This window comes from Scophthalmus maximus, chromosome 11 (genome assembly GCF_022379125.1).
Source record: "Scophthalmus maximus strain ysfricsl-2021 chromosome 11, ASM2237912v1, whole genome shotgun sequence".
Classification (NCBI taxonomy): domain Eukaryota; kingdom Metazoa; phylum Chordata; class Actinopteri; order Pleuronectiformes; family Scophthalmidae; genus Scophthalmus; species Scophthalmus maximus.
This window is the reverse complement of record NC_061525.1, coordinates 8431182-8455948: the sequence shown is the minus strand read 5'-3', so window position 1 is coordinate 8455948 and position 24767 is coordinate 8431182. Positions and strand designations below refer to the sequence as shown.

General features: G+C 41.4%; 1 protein-coding gene across 7 annotated transcripts; it reads right to left on the bottom strand.

The window, feature by feature from the left end:
• Window positions 1–106: 106 nt before the first annotated feature.
• On the bottom strand, window positions 107–5463 carry arfip2a (ADP-ribosylation factor interacting protein 2a). Of its 7 annotated transcripts, none has more exons than XM_035623611.1 (10): window positions 5211–5463; window positions 4898–5029; window positions 4139–4247; window positions 3615–3677; window positions 2957–3043; window positions 2726–2829; window positions 2315–2536; window positions 2071–2228; window positions 1803–1977; window positions 107–1590 (listed from the first exon to the last, which is right to left on the bottom strand). In XM_035623611.1, the coding sequence occupies exons 2-10, from the start codon at window positions 4994–4996 to the stop codon at window positions 1435–1437; spliced, it is 1173 nt and encodes a 390-aa protein (XP_035479504.1). In that variant the 5' UTR covers window positions 4997–5029; window positions 5211–5463; the 3' UTR covers window positions 107–1434. The 7 variants fall into 7 exon arrangements, with proteins under 7 accessions (XP_035479504.1, XP_035479503.1, XP_035479508.1 ...); XM_035623610.1 differs by having other exon boundaries at window positions 4898–5006; window positions 5211–5462; XM_035623615.1 differs by lacking the exon at window positions 4898–5029.
• Between the last annotated feature and the right edge of the window lie 19304 nt (window positions 5464–24767).

The window sequence follows — 24767 nt, the reverse complement described above, 5'->3', positions numbered from 1 at the left end:
CCTGCTTGCAACAGCAACAAATGCACTGAGCTTGTGATCAATGTTCGTATGAGCCTTGAAATCATGAGGCAGATTTGTGATTATGAAATCAGTCATGGGAAGCATGTTGGAGATATATCAGACTGTATTGCCATATACATACATAATACATACATTGTGAGTTTTCTATACATACTCTTGTGATAGCTTCCCATGTCAAACTGACAGAATTGTGTCAAATGCACAGCTACGTGAAACAACACATCCAGCCCACTTTATTGGAAATGCTGAACAAGACAGAAGACAATCTGCAAACTAGAACTTAAAAGAAGTTTACGTAACATATATGTTACAAACGGATAAATGGTAAATAAATAAAACAAGAAAAATGTACACAGACATTCTGTCCGAGAAGAGACGTTGATATTGGCATTTTCACCTAAAGCACATGTGTAATCATGTGTGTTCATCATTCCCGTTCCCTGTGTATGTTCTGAAAATTAAGACTTCAAAACCTGAGCCTCAAACACCGGCACCTGCTTTTGGAAACACAGGCAAACACGATCATGCACTGGCTATCGTAGTTTGATTTGGATTATGATAACTGAGATGTTCGTATTCATTATGGGGTTTTGAGGCTTGATTTCATGTGTAAACTCTGGCATTAAAAAAAAGACAGATACTCGAAACTGTGCTGGATTCTTACAGACATATCTGAAGGAACCAAACATTTAGGAGATCTAATTAATTATGGATTGAATTTTAGGTTAGAGAAAAACCACTATATCCACTATATTTATATTTTTTTCCCTCTTCTAATCGTGTAAACTGTAAACTGACCATTCAGGCAGGTATTCCACAAAGCGATATCAGAAATGTAGTGGGATAACTATGGCAACAACGCTTTATCCTAATGGCTTTGATTTGAACTCTGAAGAATATGGTTCAGTCATGCCTACTCATGAAAATAAATACAATCTCAGTGGATATTACAATAACATTTTTGACACTATCCCACAAACGTTCTAATGTGATTTGTGGAATTCCTCCCATGGAATTTAACATTAGATTATAAAGATAATGCTTTAGACAACATTAAAAAAAACGACTAAAATAATGTATGTGCAAAACAGCAAAGGGGAATCTCCACAATAGCAGACTCTACTGTACATTAGTGAGAGGTGATATACATGTTAATGATTGTGTACCTAAAGAGTAGCAAAGTAACGACAGGTACACTGACTTCACGAAAAAAATTCCATCTATGTAAAATAAGTGATACTGAAAACAATTTACAAAACCGATTCCTCGTTGTTTCTCTTTATCACGGGACTTTACTGATCCTACAATATACTCCATTATACATTTTCCTCTTGTCCGTATAACCATAATGTCATGTTCTCCACTGACCAGCTTCTCACTGTACAACATCGAACCGCTGAGCCCCGAAAATCTTTACTGCTCCTCCAGCCAGGACGGCTTGTCTGATCCTGGGGGCTTTAACTTCACGTTGAACTGTATTAGAGTTTGTTCCAGCTGCTGCTGGTTGCCAGCAAAGTAAGCCGAGATCGCATTGTGGAAGAGGAGCAGCTGCTTGTGCATCACCTTCACCTAGAGAGAGAGAGAGAGAGAGAGAAAAAAAAGGAACAAACCTGCCGTTACAAACACAGTTTGAATTGTTTACAGAAAAAACGGTGTCCATGTACATCTACTAAGATGACCCTACAAGGGCCCTGTATGTGTGCTCATACAGACCTGGAGAACTACTGTACACCACTCCAGCACAGTGTGAAGTTAGTTAGGAAAATTTAAAGACTACAAACCTTGTTTTCTTCCAGGAATTTGAGTTTGATGGTGACATCACTGCGCAGTCTTTCATATTTGTCCCTGTGTATTTGGTAGTCGTGCTGAGCCATCTCAATGCGGACCATGGTCGCTGCATCCCTGGGGCCCAAACTCAGCTCCTCCAGATCGGATCGGTAGGCATCAAACTCAAGTCTGCATGTGAAAGCAGTAAAGGCTGTCACAGGCTCTCATTTTCCACATGATTATTTCCCTCAACTCCTAAATCAGTATGTCAGGGTTTGTTACCTTGCATTTTCATATAGCCTAATGGTCATCAAAGTATCCTCCATTGTTTTGTTGACCAGGGTGTTGATACTGGAAACGAAGAAGGTAATGGCGCCTAGCAGAGCCTCGCCATTCTTACACAACAGCTTCTGTGTTTCTGCATTATAACCAAATTCATCCTGCAGAGAAAAAAAGGGATTTTGCCTACTAATCAAATTTTCATTTCACGTCACACAGACACTGGGAGCTTTGCACACTACCATACCTGCAGCTCTGGTGACTTCTGGCTGAGGTCGGTGAAGGTGTCTCCTAAAGCCTGTTGCGTCTGCACCATGCTATGAAAATGATCAATGAGTGCAGTGGCCAGTCTTAGGATGTTTTCATACTTGCTCTTAGTGTCTCTCAACACGTCAATCTGGGCCTCTAGTTCCAGGTCTACCGTTCGAGAGCCACGGCCAAAGCGCTCAGAAAACATCTGCTTGGTACACTGAATAGTGGACATAGAAAATAAATGACACCAAAACTACAGCAAATATGACGGGAGTTAGGATAGGACAAAGTCATGTGTAAATTTTGTGACAGAAAAACTAATTTCATATATGTATACACACGTTTTGCGTTGTTTTATATATACACACATACATACATATATCTATCTATATACAGACACACATGCCTTGTATGTGTTTATGCCCCATTTCTTGACACTATCCAGTTTCTCCACCGCCACACCTCGGGTAACTTCTTCACTTGGACTATTTGAGTTATGGTTTGATGACCCTAAAAGAGAGAAGGAAAAGAACTCTAAGCCATGTAATTCTATCAAAGTGCACACAGCTGAGATTTACAGAACTCGTACATGTCATGACAATGAATGAGGGTGATGTGGACATGAGCCCGGTGATACCTGGACGCTGGTCTGTCTGTTGGGCAAGTCGACTGGCTGCAGACTGGCTGTTAGGCAAGCTAGCACCCCTGGATTTCATGCGAATGTCTGAAATGAGCATGGTGGTGATAGAGGTGAGGATGAGAAGGAGGCATGGTGGTAGAGTATGTGTCAGCGGAACTTGGCAGTACCATATGCAGCGGAATCGCAGACTATATGAAATGAAAGGTAAAGGTAAGGCTCCATGGTGGAGGATAAAAAAATAAGTGGGATTAAAAGGGATTTGGAAATAATCCACCATGCAGGTTGTTAATGCAAGAAATAAATGGGCTCATAAGAAAAGATGAAAATGGACATCACGGGATGGCAGGTAAGTATCAAGCAATGGCAAAAAAGTCATTCCAAAGTGCATTTCACAGTAAAAAAGAAGACATCCTCAATGGACACCAACACATTTCAAGTGGCAGCCCTGGACTATCAAGTTAGTGCATCACTCTAATTTTGACGGTTGCCAAAATATTTCTTGTTGCTGAAGCTGTGAGTTGAAGAGGTACGAGCATGATTGCACAGAATTCCCTTGGTCAAGCAATATCAAAACCTTTTTTAGGGGGCAGAGACAGACCAACACATAAAGGTTAACTTAGAAAACAAATAAAGGTTCGTTAGAGTACACAGCCACCTGGTCCGGGTGCCGCGGCTCGTCTTCTGTCCAGATACTCAGGGTTGAAGCGAATTGCAGGCCCTATGGGATATGGATGTTTGTAACATAAACCAGGAGCATGGAGGTCAGCAGCTCTCTCGTGACACGTTCAAATACAAGGAGGAAAGGGTGTGGGTATGGATTCTTAAAGGGGCATTAAATATCGACCTCTCTGCTAGTGAAGGGTTGCAACAACAGTGACATATCCCTGGTGCAGCTCAGGACGGCCTTCAATCGACAACAGACAGAATGGGCGAAAAGGGGGGGGGGGTGTTCGAAACAGGAAGTGGAACGGACAGTGACACGTCAGCACCTGACAAAGTATTTATAGAGTAATTTGGATTTATTAAAGCAACTCTATAGACCTGATGTAGTTATTTGCATAGTTTTAAGCTATAGTAGCATCATTAGATTTGTGATACATATGCAGAGCAAACTGTTTGTACTGTGAATGAAGAGCAAAGTAAAACCTAGAGCATGGAAGCCAGGTGTCCAAACAGTACCTTTGATGGAGCTGGTTGGAATGATGCCCCCTGCAGGTCCTCCATAACCTCCCGAAACAATGCTGGTTTCATTCAGGTTGGGTCCGGAAACCATCACCTGCTGCAAGTCCTGTTGGATTCGGAACAAGATATTTGAAACAAATATGGTTCAGAAGGCAACAAGAATGTTATCACATTTGTCATCATCTGCATGGACAGTACACTGGCCCTTTTTATAATGTAATAAAAGTTTTTACACGATCATCTGCAACCATCTTTCATCCAAATCCGTTAGTAGAATTATGATAGTAGTTATTCCAACTTCAAAATACGATACAAGGGGATTGTAAACATGAACTTTGTTCAAACCAAGCATTTTTTTGAAAAATGTATCCAAGTCAGCCCACACATCGTGACCCCACCAAGAAACTCTTTGTGTGCCATTTCATCATTTTTACATGGTGGCTCCACGGATGACTTTCCTCACGCAGTGAGACACATTTTGCAGGTATGACCACTGTGTTCAACTAAGAAATAGAATCATGTACACATATTATTGACTGATTGTGGTGCAGCAGCACATTTGACTCGAGCACATCAGTCCCAGGCTGAAAGGTACTCATGGTGATAGTGGTGTACAGGCCTGTGCATAGTAACAGCTGGCCTCATCACACACAGTCCTTGACAGCGCTGTCATGTGCAATAGGGGATTGATTGAGAACAACAAACCTACAGATTGAATGAAAAGCAGAGGTGAGAGACCAACTGTGACTGGCTGACCTGCTCCAGGCTGTCATCCTCTGTCAGAGTCCCCGTGTCCCCATTGCTGTTAATGGGGATCTCCATGGTGGCAGCCTTGCTCATGATGCTGTCTGCCATAATGGAATCTCTGCAAGACAGCAGCCAAGACCGCTGACCAATTAAAGATGGGGTCGTGGTTGCACGTTACACACGCACGCAAGCGCGCACACACACACACACACACACACACACACACACACAGCTCAGCTTGTTTACATTGATATGCTAACGTGCCTGGCTAACAGCAGCGGTGCTGATGTGGCTCATGCTAATTGACAGCTAGCTTGCTCACCACTGTAGCGCCCGACCTGGTGCTGGAGCCGAGTCCAGCCGTCCGAGGGAGAAACGAGCCGCCGTCGTGCGCAGACAGCACCAGCCTCGGAATTGTCAGTTCAAACTCAAGAGAAACGTCGTCTTTAATTGTCAGTTATTGCCGCAGCCATGGTCGTTTATCTTGTCGCGTTCAGGTTATCCGCCCGCTTGCATTTAATTCAGCCAGAAAATCCTTGCATCCAGCCAGCGACTAGCTTCAGTGTCACTTCCAAAATAAAAGAGTGTGTAGTGTTTTTAATCTATCTTAAGCGGCGTGATTATGCTTTAAAAGCAAAGGAATACATGTAAGATATATACACGGTGGTGTTTAGTGAGTGGTGTTTTACAAATGAGCGGCCAGGGGGGGTTATATTTTGCATGCATGCATTTATTTTGAAGGACGGAATCTTTAAGCTCATCATCGTAAAGCTCCTCCCCCTCTTCATCGTCCACGTAGTGCGGTGCTGACGTTGCTTGTCTACCTAGGCTGCAGTACCGTCCTGCTCCTGAGGATGTCGCTAACAGCTCACTAACTAGAACAAAAAGAAGAAACCCTGACATGTCACTGATGACAGCGACTCTCCATCAGTAACTTCCTTGAACCGCCGGCCCCTCGGATGTTGTGAGTATCAATCATTAGAGGGAAGCTTGGTGCGTCCTGCTTCGTTGATTGCAATATTTCTTGAAATCAAACTGTATGAAAACAGTCGTTTGTTTTTCTGATGTGAGAAGCCTCGAGACAGGCCTTTACCCTGGTAAACTGACCACACTTCCAATTATTTGCCTCATTTGTTTCAATCAGGGATGCTCGGGGAGTGCACATGGTCTCCAAATGTAGAAGTTCGGGGCTGTTGTTTTTTCTGCAATTACTCCAGCTCTGAGTTGACAACCAACCCTTCACACTCGCCTATTGTATGATAGTTAATTATCCTCGATGTGCTGATTTCCTGCAAGGGCCAATGTTTTCCAAACATCTAAACTGTCATGTTGAGAAAACCTTTCCCCTTCCCTTGGTTCTTCTTCGTCGTTCCCATCATTCTTTTTTCCGACTTCTGAACATAACTGAATATGACTACTACATCCCCAAGATCCAAGACAACAAAATGGCAATGATAATGAAGCTGGGTTATTCATTTAATCTACAACTCAGCATGTCAGGCGCTATTATACTTGTTCTGCTTTAGATATTTCTGCCAAAATTCATAGATTTCCGAGCATAATGCTGGACAGGACATGCGGTGCACCATAAACAAACATAAGTACAGGGTTAAGTATTTTTTTGGCGCGTCTGTAAACATTCGCAGTCGTCCAATTCATGAAATATCTTGAGGCACTAAAGTAGTATCTAGAGGTTAAAGGAACATGCTCTTCTGCTCTTCCAATTGTCCAACACTCCAACATCTGTTTTACCAATGTACCAAGGCCTTTAATCTCTACTTATTCATATTGCAAGCATGTCTTAATATCTTTTATTTATTCACTTGGTAAATCCCTTGTAACCTGGCAACAAAATGTGTTTGTAAAATAGCCCAGTTTAGGAAAGTATCTCACCCTTCAGTAATGGGGAAAATAAGCAAGGCTACGGTCGATTCTTTCAACAGTCTGATCCAATACATTCGGTTCTTAATCAATGACTTTAGTATATTAACATGTTTTCTCACAGAGGGCAGGAACTGAAGTCACAAAAGTGTGCAGCACGAGGCTGTTACCATCATCTCAAAGCTGAATATTTCAATTGTTGGCCAGCTACCTTAGTTCCAGTTTGTTGAGTGAATAATTGAAAGGGTATGTTTTGACTTACTATTTGAAGAGAGTGACTGACTCAACATCCTTTAGCTCCGGTACCTTTGACCTCAACATTATTCATGGGCCACAAGCAGCCTGCCGTTACTGAGGCTTCAACTTTAAAACAAGTTGTTTTGATGTTTGAGTGGAGGTATATGGGAAATTGTGTGCAGTAATAGCAATGCACAATATTGCAAGATGTAATGAGGCACTTAATATTTATTAAAGCAGAGTTTAATCACAAATTCTCCCACGTTTCACCGTGTAAATCTGATTAACATCGCAGATGTAGCTTCATAATAGTTTTTTTTTAACAAAGGTAGCGGTAGGGGGTTTATAGCAGTTTTCAAGCTCTCTCTACTTTTAACCTTGGATATAAATTTTGAAACACAAAATTCTCACACAGGGAAATGTAAATTTAGTGTCCCTATAAATTTAGAACAAGGCCAAATTAAATTTTAAAGGTCTAAGGCGGGGGCTCCTCTGAGACTGTGCTGACTGTCAAAAAGCCAGTTTATGCATGTGAGGGGAGCGTGAGATCTATATCGCAGTGTACCCTTTCCCCTGTCAATTTAGAGAACAGTTCATCTTGTTTTTAATGATCATTAAGCTCGGTTCCAGATGTTGGGCGGCAAATTCATCCTCACACAGTCCCCTGTGCTCTGCAGCAGCAAACAAGATGACTAGAGTGAGACACGGGGGAATCCAGAAAACCATGGCAATGCAACGTTGCCTGCATCTTTACTCCATGGGAATTACGAACGGGCCTCAATTTTTAAAATTATAGACCATATGGAAGTAATTTTCACAGTGTCTTTAATATGCCATTTCAAACAGTCTGTCAACCTTTTTCCAAGTTGGTGGTTCAATCAATGGTCTCGCAGAGAAACAGCAATTCATCATCGTAATGGATCCTTGGATGCTGTCAATGTCAATTGTAGAGTGTCGGAAAAGACAACACATGATCCGGAATGGCATATATTTATATGCTTCCCCTTTGCTGAGTACTCTAAGAATTATTATAAATAAAGACTCTTTGTTCCATTTTCTTTCTCTCAGTCCTCTTAATTTGGAATTCTTTCATTTTATAAGCAAATGTAGAACTGTCAAGAGTATTTCTGCTATTTCAATTAAATCCCAAACAACTGAGGGAAGTAATATCGCAACGCATGAAAGGCAAAACTAAAACAAACTTCAGAGTGCTACCGAAAGAGTGTGACATCTAAGGCATATTAATATTCTAACTCGTTTTTTAAATTTTCAGGACAGACTGGTAAGACAGACCCCCCGCCACACACCCCTCAATACACACCACCTGTGTCTGTGAGCGCAATGACCTGGGGTATATGGCGTGAGAGCAATGGTCCCCATAAAACACAGGCTTTGCTTATGCTCTGATGTTTTCAATTAAATTCACCTGTATAATCAGAGGGACAACCATTACAGAGGCCGCAAATAAACCTGAGGGGGCAATTTAATAATCGTAAAGCCCACAAGGGCTTGTTGGCATTTTCACTGAAGTGTTAAAGCAGTTGTTAATTTTGTTTTCATGAAGGCTACCTTTGGTTTGCAGACTGTGGTCAGGATATGCACGGAAGGGCATGTTTAGTTTCTGTATACTGTTTACGTCCTTTGCCATGCAATTTTCAGTTTGGCAGGTCTCTAATTTTGCAATCTCACTCATTTTAGTTTCCCGCTCCATCATGGAAGGACAAGCTTCCCTGCATGGCATGTACAACCGACAGATAGAATAAGTGGCTACCAGTGGCTGGATAAAGGTTGGTCAGAAAGACAGCACAGACGCAATAATCATGGCAGCACAAGAGCTGGTGCTGAGCACAAGATGAATAGAGGCTATATGATCTGCCACACCAGACAGGAACCCAGGTGCAGGCCGTGCAAAGACGTCCCCTGAGACTGTACCGCTCATAACAGCAGGGTCCAAGAAGCAGGCAGGTATGGCGTATATATATATAGAACGTCATAACCAAGTGGCCGGCATAGTGTACAGGAACATCTGCTCCAAGAATGGTACCACTATGTATAAAGATGGACGGCATAACGCCTACTTAAATGTGAAGCCCAGAACATATTGATCGCCCCCTGGCGGCTGGCCGCAGTGTAGGTCATAAGCCCCTCAAACCTCTGTATCAGCAGGACCTTTGACATCGTGGTTATGGTTAGTATGTTTTGCATGAATATAGTACAGGCAGTGGAGCCGACAGACAGTGTGCATCATGTTAAACAAGCTCATAAAAAATGTTCAGAGAAGCATCACATCTACATGTATCGGAACCAAGTAGCTCGTACTCCCGCAGCTCTTTGCACAATATGCTTTAGAGAACTTGGTTGCGAGTTTTTTTTGAATTTACAACACACATGTAGGCAGGATTAGCAGATGTATGTAATGCCTCCGTTAGCTGAGAGGATAAGAGGTAAAAGTAACACTTACAGCACCATGTCAGAGGCTTTCCACAGATCCATCCACCTATCTGCTTTCACTGAAAATATGTTTGCTAATTAAACTGCAAGATTGTTTTCCTTCCACTTATAATATTTACAATTACGCGTCACTGTAAATGCTATAATATATGTTACATAAGGCATTAATTATGATGAATGCTATAGGCAAAATATATTTAATGCATCTCTGTCTTCAATGACGGCTTACCATGCTCATACTTTACACTTAAAGTGACTGATGTTGAAAAGAGCTCTCAATTTAAGATTTGTGTCACACAAAGAAGCCAAAGTCTTCTTTAATAATCCTGCACAGAAGCACATCTGACCTCTGTTGTTCTTTCTTTTCTTTTCACATGGGACACAGATCTTCTGGTATGCGGTAAGTGGAGCAGCACCTGTGGATGTCCTACCCTTTAAATCACCACAACAGGCAAAGTGTGATGAAGCAGATGTGCGAGTGTCGATTGGGATCTGGTTTCACCGTCTGTCACCATCGGCTCGGAACTACGACACACTTCCACCTGGTACCTTTTTACATGGCCCTATTCACCAAATACTAACGCTGCCACTCATTTGGGTAGAAGCTGCTTCACAGGTGGGCCTGTGTTGGTTAATGGCTCAACTACAGGGCTGCACTACACAAACTTTTGCTAGGCACCGACACGTTTTATAAGGCACAAACACAACCTGACTGCTGTTCTGCAATGTTCAAAGTGATAGGTGAATTTGTTTTTAAAGAATTAGAAATCTGAGGAACGTGAGCCCTGATACATTTGAAGAATTTACACTGCAGAGGAGACATTTTTAAATGTCACTGGTAGTAAAGTGCAAGTTACTAATATATCATACTGTAGATTAAAAACCTGGTGCATTAAGAGGTAGTGGATTGACAAGTCCTGCATGTTCCTTATGGTGTCCGTGAATATAAACTTACTGTAATATTTTTCTATATAGGAATGTTTCTCGCAACTCGGCTTTGTACCCTTGAATTCTGATTTGCATGTGTGCAAGATGGCCAGTTGAGTAAGCATTTTTTTTGTGTGTTTATTTTGTGCACACAGCACTTTTGTCAAGAAAAAAACAACACATTATTGCTGGTCACCTACACCATCCCACCATCTACATTCATTCTTCTGTGGGTGTCCCCGGGGACAGCAACAGGTCCTCTATTAATCACAGGATCGGTTGTGCGATGTATTGTTCCTCTATATATCCTTGAACAATGCTCTCAGCACCGAACTGTTCCCGCAGAGCAGGCCAGCACCTGACGTGGTAGCTCTGACACCTCTGATGTCGGTGAAAAATTCGTTGAGTTCACGAGAGGCTGCTGTGGCATAAACATGTGTCATCAAAGCATGTGTGTAGCTCAGCTGGAATCGATTACAAGCGTTCCAATATAAAATGGCGAATTATGTCTCTAAAAATTACATATACGTTAAACATGGACAGAGAGAACATTGTCAGCATGTCTCTTCTTGTGGTATGCTTGAGTGACGCACCATTCAGCAATATGTCCACATTTCTGGAACTGTTTTTTTTCCAAACAACTGATTCATGTAACTGACAGTGCAGGGCTGGATAACTGTGGTTCGTCTAAACAGAAAATGTCTGCTCTGATACTCTTTGGAAGCATAGGAGCTATGTCCTTTATTCAGTTTCCTTTTATTTACTGATCGATCGAAAATCATTATATATATATATATACACTGTATAGACACACACACACACACACACACACACACACACACCTTCGTGTTCTCAGCAAGGTATAGTGGGACCAAGTGGTCTTGTAAATGTCTCGTGTCCGGTGGTACTTCTTTCACTATCTGAGCCTCCGTGTGAGGTGAGTGAACTTGTGTTCTTAAAACCTATTTTGGGGGGCTGCTAAGTAAGGTTTAGCCGCTGTGATTCTGGTTTAACAGCACTGTGGTGGGCAGTTAACAGGTGTGTTTACAGTGTTTGTGTAATGTGAAAGACGTCACAGTGCGGAAAAGGTGTAAAGATTGGCGGCTCATGTTTACATCACTGTCGATCAGAGCCGGAGCTGATAGTTGTGACTACTGCAGAGTTGCTACTCATTTGCCCGCCAGAAATGGGATTGTACCCTGAAGACAAAAGCCAGATGTTAGTTAGTGTTAGTGGGTAATGTGAAAGCTCCTCTTATTGGGGGGGGGGGGCAAACAATGTGCTTTATTTGGTGAAGGAATTTCTGGAAGATCACTTTCACCTCAAAGCTTTAATGGACACTGCAATCTTGCTTTATAAATGTGGGGTGGGCCAACAGTTTTACAGAGGGGGCACATGCACACGCACTAACATTAATGTGCCCCTGGACCGGCTACCAAAACAAAGAGCTGAGGAGCTCAGGTTACACCACACACAGAGGGAGTGTGACTTCATTCTTTGCTCAGGATTCCACTACGCCATTATTGAAAATAGTTGTTGGCTGCTATATTAATGTTTAAAATCCTGTGTACATATATAATCTATAATAAGGACAGTCCTTATTAATCTCCCTCTCTCTGTGAATACTGAAGGATCTTTCAAGTTTTAGACCAGACCTGCAGATCAGACCACCAGTTTCTCATCATCACAATCCCAGAGAGGGTCACTGGAAGGGTTAACAAACAAGCACACCCCTGATCCCGGATCAGACCAAGTCTATGCACTGATGGATCTAGATTTTGTTTTACCTTTTCACATTGTCATTCATTCTGGGCCGTCTTTCCACCTGAGGTTACGTATAGGTTTTTTTTAAACTTCAATTTTTAAATTTGACACGGGAAAAAACATTTAGTCTTTTAACCCAGACCATCATGACCGGTCTCAGCATTGATCTCAGGATGTACAGAACAAGCTGACTTTACAGAAAGTATTTTGCAAGTTCAGAGAGCAGGCGGACCCTCCACCAACAGCCTGTAAAGAAATTAATAGTCCAGCTGAGATCTTTTCAAGTCTGCCATCATCAAATCTTTATTCCTGTTCAATGTTTAATAAAAAGTACACTACATTATTTATGATTTTATTTTTTATTTTTCATGATTTTATTATTTTATTGTGCAGACATGTGCCTTTGATCTATATCCTGCAGCAGGAGGATTGGGAGGAACGGTATCAATTCAATCCCTTTCTAGTCTTGCCAAATATGTGTCATGATAATCAAACCTGATCCATCCTTAAATATGGAGGTAACAGCCGTTTCATAGGAATTCCTACAAGTCACCTGTAAAACTCTGGCTGGTTGGCTGTTTGTGGCTTGGAAATACATGCATGTAAATAAACCCAACTATCATCACCTACAGTGTTTGAGGAAGTACATGTGTAGTAGTAGTAGTAGTCTGATGATATATAGCGAGAGTTCATTTTAGGGTTAAGGGCCAAACAGCATCAGTGTGAGTTATGCTTACAGTTACGGGATCTAGGTCAGCCTCAGGTGTAGAGATACTCTAAATAGTAAGTTGTTATCCAGAAACCGGAACGGCAAAACTCATTTGCACCATTCTGCCAAATAATTAGTGTTGGAACATTGGTGACCCATATGACTGCGGGTTATTCAGCTTGTTCCATTAGTCATGGTTAATTTTGTTCTTGACAAAATGGATAAAAGCTCTATTGGCATCAATTCTCACTTGACCAAGAAAAAGCAATATATAATTGGGATGTTGCTACACGGCCAAAGGCTGAAGCACATAGCTGAACATACACTATTGTTATAGGAACACTTTATGTATACTTGTATGTCTTAATGTACAGCTTGTGTATGCGATTTTTTTTTTGTCATTCTCCATATTGAACTTGCTCCCAAATATGTGTTCATTCCACTGTATGCTTCTACTACCTAAAGTTATCCATAACTCCCTTCTCCACTTTGTGTGTATCATCTCAGAAGTATAAATTATTGTCATAGTAACAATATTAAACATGCTGTTAAAGTAGACTTGGTGAGGTCTAGACACACAGTAGACATATGTTTAATTATGTCTTTAATGTTTAATACAATCCATATGTATAGGCATTATGTGTTGTGATTAAATGTCAGTCCTCATGTGGGTGACTTTTCTGGCAATGCTAGATACTTTTTTTCATGTAGGGGACTCAAGGCAACAAGCAGGCAGCAAGTCTGAGGATATCAATGACATTCTCATCTGAGTTTAAAGTTTCAAAGTTAATAGTTTCCTATGAGCAGTAAAAAGTTTAGCAATTTTGAGCCATAACTTTTATGAGATGCCGAGTATGTTACTCCAAACTCCAAGCAGATCCTGCGTAGTGAACAGCTTATAATGATGAGAGAAAATCTCCATAACATCAATATTTTTGAAGTGAATAGCAGTGTAAAAAACATATAATCATGCACACGTTGCAGCCACTATCTATTTAGACGGGGGAATCGGGGAAGTGAAAGCAGATGCGTTTGTTGGCTAAAACATTTTCCACTTGAAGTCGATCGCTCTTGTTCAGAGCGCTCTCTCTCAGTAGCTGGGCTTGTTCCAGACGCTCGGCTGGAGTGGTGAAGTTCAAACTGCTTGGCTCCCACCACTCACACCACGCTGTCGCCGGGTAGTATGCTGATTTACGACAGAGGTCCTCCAACAGGACTGGACAGACCCGGGTCAGAGATGAGGAATGGCACCCCAGAATTCAGTCACAACAGTGTATTTTTGTGGGTCTCCAAGTATTGTTGCACAGCTGCTACAGCTGAAAAGGAAAGAAACACACTTGCCAAGGCGCACGTGAAGCATAAACTTAAGATGAGACAATCTGAAAATAACACATCCTACAAAGTATGTGGTCATGTAAGGTTTCAATGGCTATCTTCAGGCTAATAATTCTTTAAAATGAAGTATCTTATCTAGAGCTACATTTAAGAACCTGCACACCGACTCTTTCATTTATTGTCTCTGATAAAAAAAAAAATAGTTTGGACAGAGCAATTCTGAGAATACACAACTTATTTTACATGTTTTACTTCACCAAACATATTTGTCTGATAACCTTTGGTCAACCAACTTATGTTTAGAATGAAATAATAAAGAAAGACAAGGTTAATAGGAGCTTGCGGGGTCTAATAAGCACATCCTCCCCACACAATCCAGTGTGTGTGTTGTCTGCCAACCAACTTGGTTCAATCAGCCAAAGTGTGAACTTATCAGGTTCTTTTTGCTGCACCGATGGTTCTCTAGCAAGATGGCCCCCCTTCGTCTTTGCTTTTAAATTAACCATGAAATGGAATAATTGATGGAGAGGATGCTGATTCAGGGAAACCATGAACATCTGAAGCAGAAGTATTTATTATAAGAGCTCAATATTGAGGAGACTTCTGGTTGGCTACACAGATCAACAGGCTCACAATGTTTGGCATCCGAAGACAGTCTGCCCATCCCCGGTCTCTGTAGTGTATTTAGCTTTGAGTAATGTCGTCATCTCCCCGCGACTATGAGCCCTCGAGAGAGACTTCTGCTGCTCTCTGATTGTTTCGACTTGCCATAGATGAGATGACCTTGCTTGGTGCCTGAGAAGACTCGTCTTAAGAGTGTCTCAGGGAGGGTAGACGAAAATTTCCACGACAAACCACAAAGCGCTAAAATGTAAGAGTTTTCTACCTTTAAACACGTGCATGGCTTATGGGGGGTTGCACATGTCTGCCCAAAACAAATTACCTGGGGCCTTTAATTACCTAATTCCCACGCCAGCTTGTAGTTCCGCAGCCAGGCTCAATTAGTTTGTTTGCATTATCAAACCTCCATGGTGTGTAACATCGCCCAGCGCCTTTTTGAAGCCTGTTAACGTAGCGAGTCATAGGCAAAGAGAGGACGCACCTGTCGAAGCTAAAGACGTTCATGCAATTAACCTGTCGCCTTATTGTGACCTCAGGTAACTCCAATGACTCTTAATGACTCTCGTTATGACAGTTTCACCGACAGTCGTTCAAACGGTCCGGAGCATTAGCACTGCCCACAGCCGACAGAGGTTAAATACCTGGGATTCACCTTCAACTAATGCCTCCCATACATTAGACGACTTTGAGAAGACACTGACAAGACTTTCAAAAGACTTCAGTCTGCCCCCCCCCCCTCCACATCTCAAGACAATTTGTCATCAGTCAGAGTTTTTAGTTGCAGTCCATCCACCAGCAGCTGTTAGCCACTAGGTGTCCTAGTGTGTGTGTGTGTGTGTAATGGTCTGTACAGGAAATATAAGCCAACAAGAAAAAGAGAAGACGCCGCAGAATGTGGAGACAACGGGAATACATGCAACTACTGCAACATCGCATGTAGACTCTGGTGAGGCCTCGAACGCCACGGCTTGGAAAACTAGGTTGTTGCTCTGTCCCCGTTCACGCAACCAGGTAGTTTCGGAACCGCAGCATTCAAGGCTTCACCGGAGTCTCCATGCAATGTTGCAGCATGTATTCCCCGACCCCTACGCGCTTTTCTGCTTCCTGTTTGGTTCTGTAAAGAGCTCACCTATTGGTTGTAGACAATGTTCACGTCACCATCTGAGTGAGGGAAGACTAAATACTTATGATACTATCAAACACGGTTGATTTTATCGGAACGTCAAGACGAGAAAAAAGAACCGACTTAAAGCAGCTCAGATCGCCACCTTACACCAAACGATCGAGATGACGGGAGCGCGCCTCAACTCGAGCGAAACTCTCATGGTTTAGTACCGACAACGGAAATTGGTCTGCGACAGTGAAATCGCTTGAAGGTTGTTAGGTGTAAGGCCGGCATTAGTTAGAACTGAATAAGCCTCTTGTATGAGACGGGAAACGTCTTCAAGAAACAACCAAGACCAGTGGCTCCTGTTCCAACACCCGCGAGGTTAATACTGTGTTCTAGCAAGTCGCCCCCCCCCCCCCCCCCCCCCCCCCCCCCCACACACACACACATTGATATTTTATATTCAAATCTTTCCAACTAATGTTTCACATCAAAACCATTGGTAAGGTTTACAGTGTTTTTCCAATAAATGCACAACGCTCAGTCACGGTATACTTTAACCTATAAAGTCAGCAAGTGGCTCACCGACAAATGAAATCCACAAAGCATGTGGTGGGGTTATTGTATAATAGAAATCGGAGAGGCTCTTTTTACGTCCGTCTGTGACACCCACGTATAAACAGTTGGCAGGGAAAAAAAAGGTCACAGCTCTTGACGACCCAGCCACGGAGTGAGCATGCAGAGGGAGGTGCAGTCTCTGTTGGGTAAGGTGATACAACAATTTTTTTATGGAAGAAAACAAAAAGCAATTCAGACAGAAATGTACTGGAAATGCTTTCACACTTGATTCAGATGAATATGAGCTTTTCTGTTGTATGTATTTTCTGCTCCAAATCTCAAATTTCATTTATATACAATATTATTTCCCCACCCATATATGTTGTATCCCCATATACTCTATCACCACCAATCTCTTACCTTCACTGACTGATTTATATGGTTTTTGTGATGTTTCATCATTCATCTACTTATTTTATAGGACTTGTGGCTTCTGAAGCCATTTGTGAGACCACTGACAAATAACAAGCAGCACAGTGGTCATAAAACTTTCTACGTTCCCATGTGGTGATTAAAATAACACGGAGCTTTTTCCACAGCTTATAGCACAACGTTCACAAAGAGTCAGGCAAAAGGCTGTAGGAGACTCAGACCTGTTTCCATTTAAAACATCAGAAAAGACAGATCATAAGCAATTCACCCAGTAGCATATTGCCTCAAATAATTTCCTCAGGAGATTGATCACTTCACATTGCTGTAGTGAAAAAAAAGCTGAGCTTAAAAAATTGAGGACAGTATTTTTCTAATCTACAATATAGTGGAAAAGAAAAGCGTTTGTAAAAAAGATACAGATGATATTAAATCAAAACACAAGACTGAAACTTTCTATCACTTCAGAATTTGTTGACCGCTCATTGAACACATGGACTTACACTTGACAACAACCAAAATCTAAATTCTTAACATATTTTTTCCGATGCTATTCAGGAATGTTAAAACATGGCAGAAACATGGACATAAATTTGAAACATGCAACCCACAAAGGACACATGTGGAAAAAGGCCCAATTAGTCGCACAATATAGTTGGCCAGCTGCAGGCAAACCAGACATGGATAAAAACTAGGTGACATTCTCAGCTTCGAAATTTCAAAGCTAATGCGTAACAGGCCAATGGGATAAGGAGTTTCTTTATACATTGACAGGAGAGATTCAAAAGGAGCAATATCAAAGTGTGATTGACCACACGGAGACATGTCTGAGGGTTCGAGTGGCGTAAAGTTGAGCGAGTGAGCTGGTAGAGCGGTGGTTTTCAGAGCTGGTCCTCCACGACACTTTGTTCGGCACAACAAAAGCTTGTTAATTGCAGTGACTTGCAATCGCTTGGCATCCCAGATGGATCTCGGTCCTTGATTAGAATGAAGCGCTTGTTTCGTCTCGTTTCCCGAGAGCAGGGGGATAAAGAAACCTCTTCCCAGCGTGAAAAAAAGGCTTCGAGGAATCCTCGTGCAGTTTGGGGCGAACGTTTAACCGTGGGAAAGTTATGTGGAAATTTTTTTACAGGTAAAATATTTTTTAGCTACATCTTTTGTGTGGAATAAAGTGAAATTTAAAAGCTTTAGCCTGAGAAGGCACAGTAATCACTAACTCCTCTGTGACTATGCACCTTTAGGCAAACACCGCCATTTAGTGTTAGCAATATCACCGCTCCTCATTGTGCCGTGAGGATAGTAAGCCTTGGAAGAAAAAATACAAGAAAAGAAAAACACTTGGCTGCTAAGCACTGCCATATGTTCTCAATTCATTGTGTGTGCCATAATAATCCTCAAAGCAGTAGAGCGAGTTTGTGTGTGTGTGTGTGTGTGTGTGTGTGTGTGTGTGTGTGTGTTTGATATAAACATCCTCAGGGATCATCATAAATTATTGTTGCCCCTTTGGCTGCAACTTTATTATTGTACCCCATATTTTTTTTTTCGAAGTGCCAAGTTTAAATCCAAATGAGGGAAACTTGTTCAGTGACTGATGAGGTTAAGTATGTCAGTCCATTGTTCCAACTTCAAGACTGGCATCTATGCTCTTGTCCGGTGGGACCATGCTGGAGGCCCCTCGGGCGGGAGAAAACACAAACACGGACGTGCATTGTTGTGCTCCATGCCGTCAACACAGACGAGAAACACAATTATTAAAAGCCCGACCCCGAAAGACAACAGATCTTAACAAGGATGCTGAAATGTGTTCATCATTTTGCTCGTTGGGTTTTAGCAGAGGGTCACTTTCAGGCCTTAGCGTATTTTGATGTCGGGGGGTTAATTAACCTCAGGGATTAGCTATGATGGATTTCTTTGCTCTCAATCAGGTGGCCAATGGAAAATATTTAGCCTTAAATACTTGGTTTTGCCAGTTGAACCATGTGAACTTTTCGAAAAAACTTGACTAAGTTGTCTAAGTTGTTACTAAGTAACTAAGTTGTCTGGCACCATTTATATTAGTTTTTGTCATCTTTATTTCTGTGACCGAGCAGCATCCGCATCTGTCCTGATGTGCCGGCTCTCCTCTTTACTCAGACGTTGGTTCCTGCCTCGAACGAGGCTGCATGCAAGAGGCAAAATTGCGATGGGATTCCTATGGTATTTTCAATTATGCTTGCTTGTGTGATCTACAAAACGTCAGTGATGATTCTCAGTCATCCACATCATGGTTATTAAAGGAAGGTTAAATGAAGGCCAACTTGACTTGCTTGTAGATACTTGAGGAGCTTACCCTTCTCATCTCAGAGGCCTCTTCAATTGCCCTTGATTAAACCCTTCAACGATGATTCCCAAGATTTAATTTTACATTTATCTTTGGTGTCAGTAAAGCATTAAGTTGAATTCACAACGTGTTAGCACTGTAATTACACTATTCTTTAACCAAATGAAGTTCAGTTTAACATATGATAGTTTAATCAGAAAAGGGATGAAAATAACTCATGCCTTCTTCTGGTCTTCTTACTTTTGCTTGTCAGCACGTGTTTTCATAGTCCCAGATTTATGTCCTTTGGACATCTAGTACTGGGAGGCTGAGATATCTGTTAAAGCAAGTGTTGAGTGCTGAGTTCCTCAGTTACAACAGTTGGACTTTAGTGTTGGTTTATCAAACTGAATCTGTCTAGAAAGTATGTTTATATGCCACTATGAGGCCACTTTCCACCAGGATACTTTATAATGTTCCTCCCTGAGCACCTGTATACTCTACAGGAGACTCAGTTTGACTGATCGTTATGTGGGGAAACTTTTGATTCCAGAATATAAAAGTTCATTTTTTCCCCTGAAACTGCTTGCAGGTTTTCTTGTAGCAGAGGCACATTTAGCATTATTTCTTTCATTGGCAAAAAAATGGAACCTGCAATATGTTTTCATTCAGTCATTAATCTAACTCTCTAAAGGTATTGACAAAATCCAAACCAGATATCTACAGAGATGAACTAAAGACAATAAGCCCCACCCTCACTAATAAGGTAATATCAACATGGTTTACGTTTTCTAGCAAAAAGGGAAAATATGATTTAAAACTTATATATTAAATATATTGATGAAGAAATATGAAAAATATGTACATTTAGCTTCTTATTTGAAATAAGTGCACAGATAGAGGGAAGGTAATGATTATCATGCTTCCCCCGAACCTTAGCCAGACCTAGTTTTAGCTTTCTGAAATTTGACCAGAACAGGACTATCATTATGATCTCGCTATGAAGGTAAATATGTTGCAAAACGCAAGCGCTTGTAGACTTGAGGTGTGAGATGTGTAGAATAGAGTGACGAATTTCAAATTGAGTTTTTTCCTGTGACTTCAAATTTAAGTTATGTCAATGAATAATTACATGAGTTCAGAGTTCAGATTTTTTTGTATAAGTTCTCACATTGTATTCTACGAGTCCACACATCAAGGCTGCAAGTGCTTGCATTTTGCCACTTATTTACCTTTATACCTTGCAGAGATTTTGTTTTTGGTATGAACAAATTTAATACTACATTTTTAAATGGTCATGCATAATTTGTCATGGGGCATCTTTCTCTTGGTCTCATAATAATCCAGTTTTGAAAGAGTGCAGTACTTCTTCATCTGTTTAATTAAATTCAATTTCTCCAATAACAAGGAATTGATTGATTTGATTCACTTGATGCTGCTTCAAACAGAAAAACATTTCTTACAAACAATCTCTCTCCCAGGTGTTATCCACATGAGGTGTCACCATCTTTCTGACAAGGATGCAAAAATGTGACGGAGTAGCTCATTTACATATGCAGTAGAAGAAAGCACAACCTTGTTAAAAACGTACTCAGACCTCAAATGACTTTTGTCGAATTCTGAAAGTGGTCCCTGGGGAAAAGCCATATCAATGCTAACATTTGCAATATGATGTGTGCATATAGCAAATGTAGTGTGTTCAGGAACTCAGCTGCTGTGCAGTATATTGAAGTAGGAAAATAGGCTTTTGTTTAGACAGAATCAGTTGAAGTCTCTACAAGAAAATTTCCCATCACAGAATCAGTGATGGGAAACACTTCATCATCAGCGCAGCAGCAAACTGCTGTGAGTCATTATACTCCACAACCACAAAGCTCTCCAGTTTTCATTCATGCCATAATGTTTTGGCCCATCAGACTGACAGACTGCACCATCCTTTGTCTAAATGGGTATAATTACAACTGTTGTCATTATAAACTCAGATTAGTTGTCAGATGTAATAGTTCTACATAAAAGTCCTAGAAGCTGTTACATCATCATCGTTTGAAATTATTACAGTTCCTTGTTTTCTTGAGATTACTTGTTTGTTTGTAGCCTCTTCTAAACCAGAACAAAGGGAATCTTAACTTGGCATAAACAAATGTCCTAATCAACAATCAAAAAAAGAGAACATGTGCCAGTTGTGAAATTAAGATATTTGCATCACAGTCAAATAAATATAGGGTGGGATTTTGTTTCACTGAATCGTCTGAATTCACTGTGCAGCTGGTAGTTTTGAATCATCCTCATCATTGTTTTCCAGTCGCAACAATTGTTTTGAAGCGATGGGTCTGTAAATCAGATGTTAATTCAAAGCTACATCTCCAGTTAAATGCACCAATGTAGAATTGTTGCAACCCTACATTGCAAAATGTTCTGGTTTACAAACAGACCAAAACAGTGAAGAAGTATATTCAGATTTCTCAAAAAGAAAAGCACCTCATACATAATTTATCGAATTCCTATCTCATTGTCTGCCTCCTCAACAAACCCGCTTTTCACAATAACTCCAACAAATCACAGAGGCAGAATGGAATTAAAACAAAATTGCAGTAAATGCTTCTGCAGCAAACTTAACAAACAATGCCTGATGAAAATAAATTAACAACGAAGGACAAATTCAAATGCAGTGATTAAATCATGGCAAATTTTTTAGACAAAAGTTAAAAAGGGGCGAAACAAATCAAAACAAAGTAAATCCCGAACATAAGCAGATGGCCTAGTAATGGGAAGCAGGTTGGGATGGTTGCTAAGTGACAAGGGCTAAGACGAGGGTCCACAGTTTTGGCCGCGGTATTGCAGGAAAAACACTTCTCCTCCCTCGTCTGAGCCACCCTCTCTCCCCATAGTGCTGTGGTTCTGACGCTGGCGGGGCAGGACAGGAGGCAGGCCTGGCCAAATGAGAAACAGACCCCCTTCACCCCGGTATTGCTTATTTCTCCCTGTGGCTTTTTTGTTTTCAAAGAAAAAAAGCACACTCTCCAAAAATAGATTTGGGGCTTGCGTGCCAATGGGTTTTGAAAGCTTTTTTCCACTCCCTCTAGTCACGCAAGTAGCCTGGCAAGACCTCGAAGAAAAAGGCAGGGGAAAAAACACAACTCATATACGAGACAAGAGAAACAGGGGGGGGGAGTCTCTCTCTCTCTCTCTCTCTCTCTCTCTCTCTCTCTCTGTTTGGAGAAAGGATTGTGGTAAGCTGAGGAGGGAGCATCCCTGGAGCCTGGCCCTCTGCTGAGGGAACAAGGAGCAGAAACTTCCGTGCAAGCTGCAGGTATGAGGGGTTTATGGGTAATCCAAGCATGAGCAGAGAGACCTCTCTCTGGTCTGGCCTCATTTTGACTGGACGGTAGCCTGGGCTCCTCCGGAGAAGTGTCTGATCCGTACCGAAAGGCCTGCAGACACGGCAGCTCACATCCAAATGCAAAGATTCCTATTTGTTATATCCATAAGCCATATCCCTCTCTGTGAATCGCTTCACCACTGACTGATCTCTGCAGCTGTTATTCATCTCGTTATCCATCACATCATATACTATGTCACCAAGATGAGATCACTGCCTCGATTTTAAGTAAGAGAGACATTATCAAGCCACGGTTAACTATCTTTGAAGATCTGCCAATTTTGGTGCCTTCATTATAGAAAGTCCTTTTGAACACAAGACAGTGGAAAGGGCCCATGGCACCAGTTCTCCTGCAGAAGCCATGTTAAAACTATTATATCCTCCAGTCGTTATAGTCATTATGCCTTCAAGGCTACATGGGCCTTCTACCGCTAAGCAGCATGAAAGTTGTCTGGAACATTTGAGTAAGGGTTAAATTTTTTTTGGCTGCCTTTAGTGAAAAGTAGGCAGGCTTCATGAAACATGTGACACGGGGGTCCCCACCCTGAGCCCCAGTGCCTCTTCAAATGAGCAGCTCCACAGACCAATTTCTCCCGACTTTGTCTCAACACTGCACACGTTCAGGTTCAATCTAAATTCACTTTCACATGATATGTCCTTTCCTTCATTGTAGGGGTTAGGACTAATCTCTCCTACTCATACTACTGTAAAAAGCGCCAAAAATATATCTCAATAAACACATTTGTTTGTTTTTTTGTCTGCTATTTAAGGTTGTCACGTGGCAGAAGCATATACCTGTGGTTTGTTCATAGTTATATGAACATATCAAATCAACAAGTATAAGTGCCTAGCATTGGTATTATTGTCCTTCAGAAATCCCTTTTTTTGCTTGGTATCTCTGTCCAAAAATTGTGTCCCACTCATCAACATATCACATTTCTTTCTCAAGGTCAAAAGGCTTCATTTTTTGACAACATACAATACATAATATATTATTAGGCGCTTGTAACAAAAGGAGCACTTTTGATATTCTTCACTTGCTGACTGTCCCCAAGCAAATAAAACATCTTGTTGTGTTGCAAGAAAAGAAGAGGATATTGCCTTTATTCAGAAGGGGGCTGTACTGGTGACAAAGAGAAATTATGCGACTATGCATGAAATTAGTTTGTTAGCACATTCTTTGATCAAAGTGTGGAACTGATCAATATGAATTACAGCACTTTTAGTCTCCAGCAGGTTTGAGGGTGTCTAAAGCTCCAGGTCCTTCCTCTGTGAGAAAGCAGCTTTGAGCAGGAACACCATGTGGACAGGTAGCTTAATGAACACAATGAAAAAGAATACAAATGAGTATGATATTTGGAAATCGACTTGCTTTCCTCATATTCTTGTCCATCATGACTATTATTCATTATATGTGACATGTGAACGGCAAGAACAATTATAATTGGGCCAAGAAAAAAAACATTTCATCGTTCAAACTGTCTTATTCATGCACACCTGCTGATTTATTGACATCAGTGTGACACTTTTGATGATTTTCAGTCACAGTAGAAGTAGTTGTAGTCATATAGGCATGACGGTTGTGACAGCTCTGTGAGAGATGCAGATGTTGAGTCAGTGAAGGGATGAAGGGCATCATGGCACTGATGATTACATGTTAACAGAGTAGCCTCCTGTGCATCCACTTTGTGTTGACGGGAAAATGATAGATTTCATTTGGTTAACTCAGAGCCTTTAATTTAAGCTTTGAGTAATGACTTGGCTTTTGCCCTCTCACTCATATAATCTGAGTTCTGTTGTGTATATACTGGCCTCTCATCCAAGGTGCTCGGTTTGGGTCACAGCATTGAGCATCTGCGATGATATTCGGGGCTGTGTGTATCAACAACGCGCTGTCCAATCCGCCCAACTCCGCCCATATTTCCAGTCCCTGGACAAAAACACGCTCACATGAATTCACCTCGGTGTTTGTGTAACCGCTCAGAATACTCACAGGGTTTAGGTTTCAGCTCCATGAGCAGTTGGATGGAGGCCTCGGAGCGGGACTACAGAGCTGGTCCAGTTTCAGCTCTGTTTCATCAGGCAGTAGGAGTCTTGTCCAGCTTTGGGCAATATGAGAGTGATGCAAATGTGCAGGTGGGAGTGGAAAGTGAAAATAAAACAATTAATAACATTACTGCC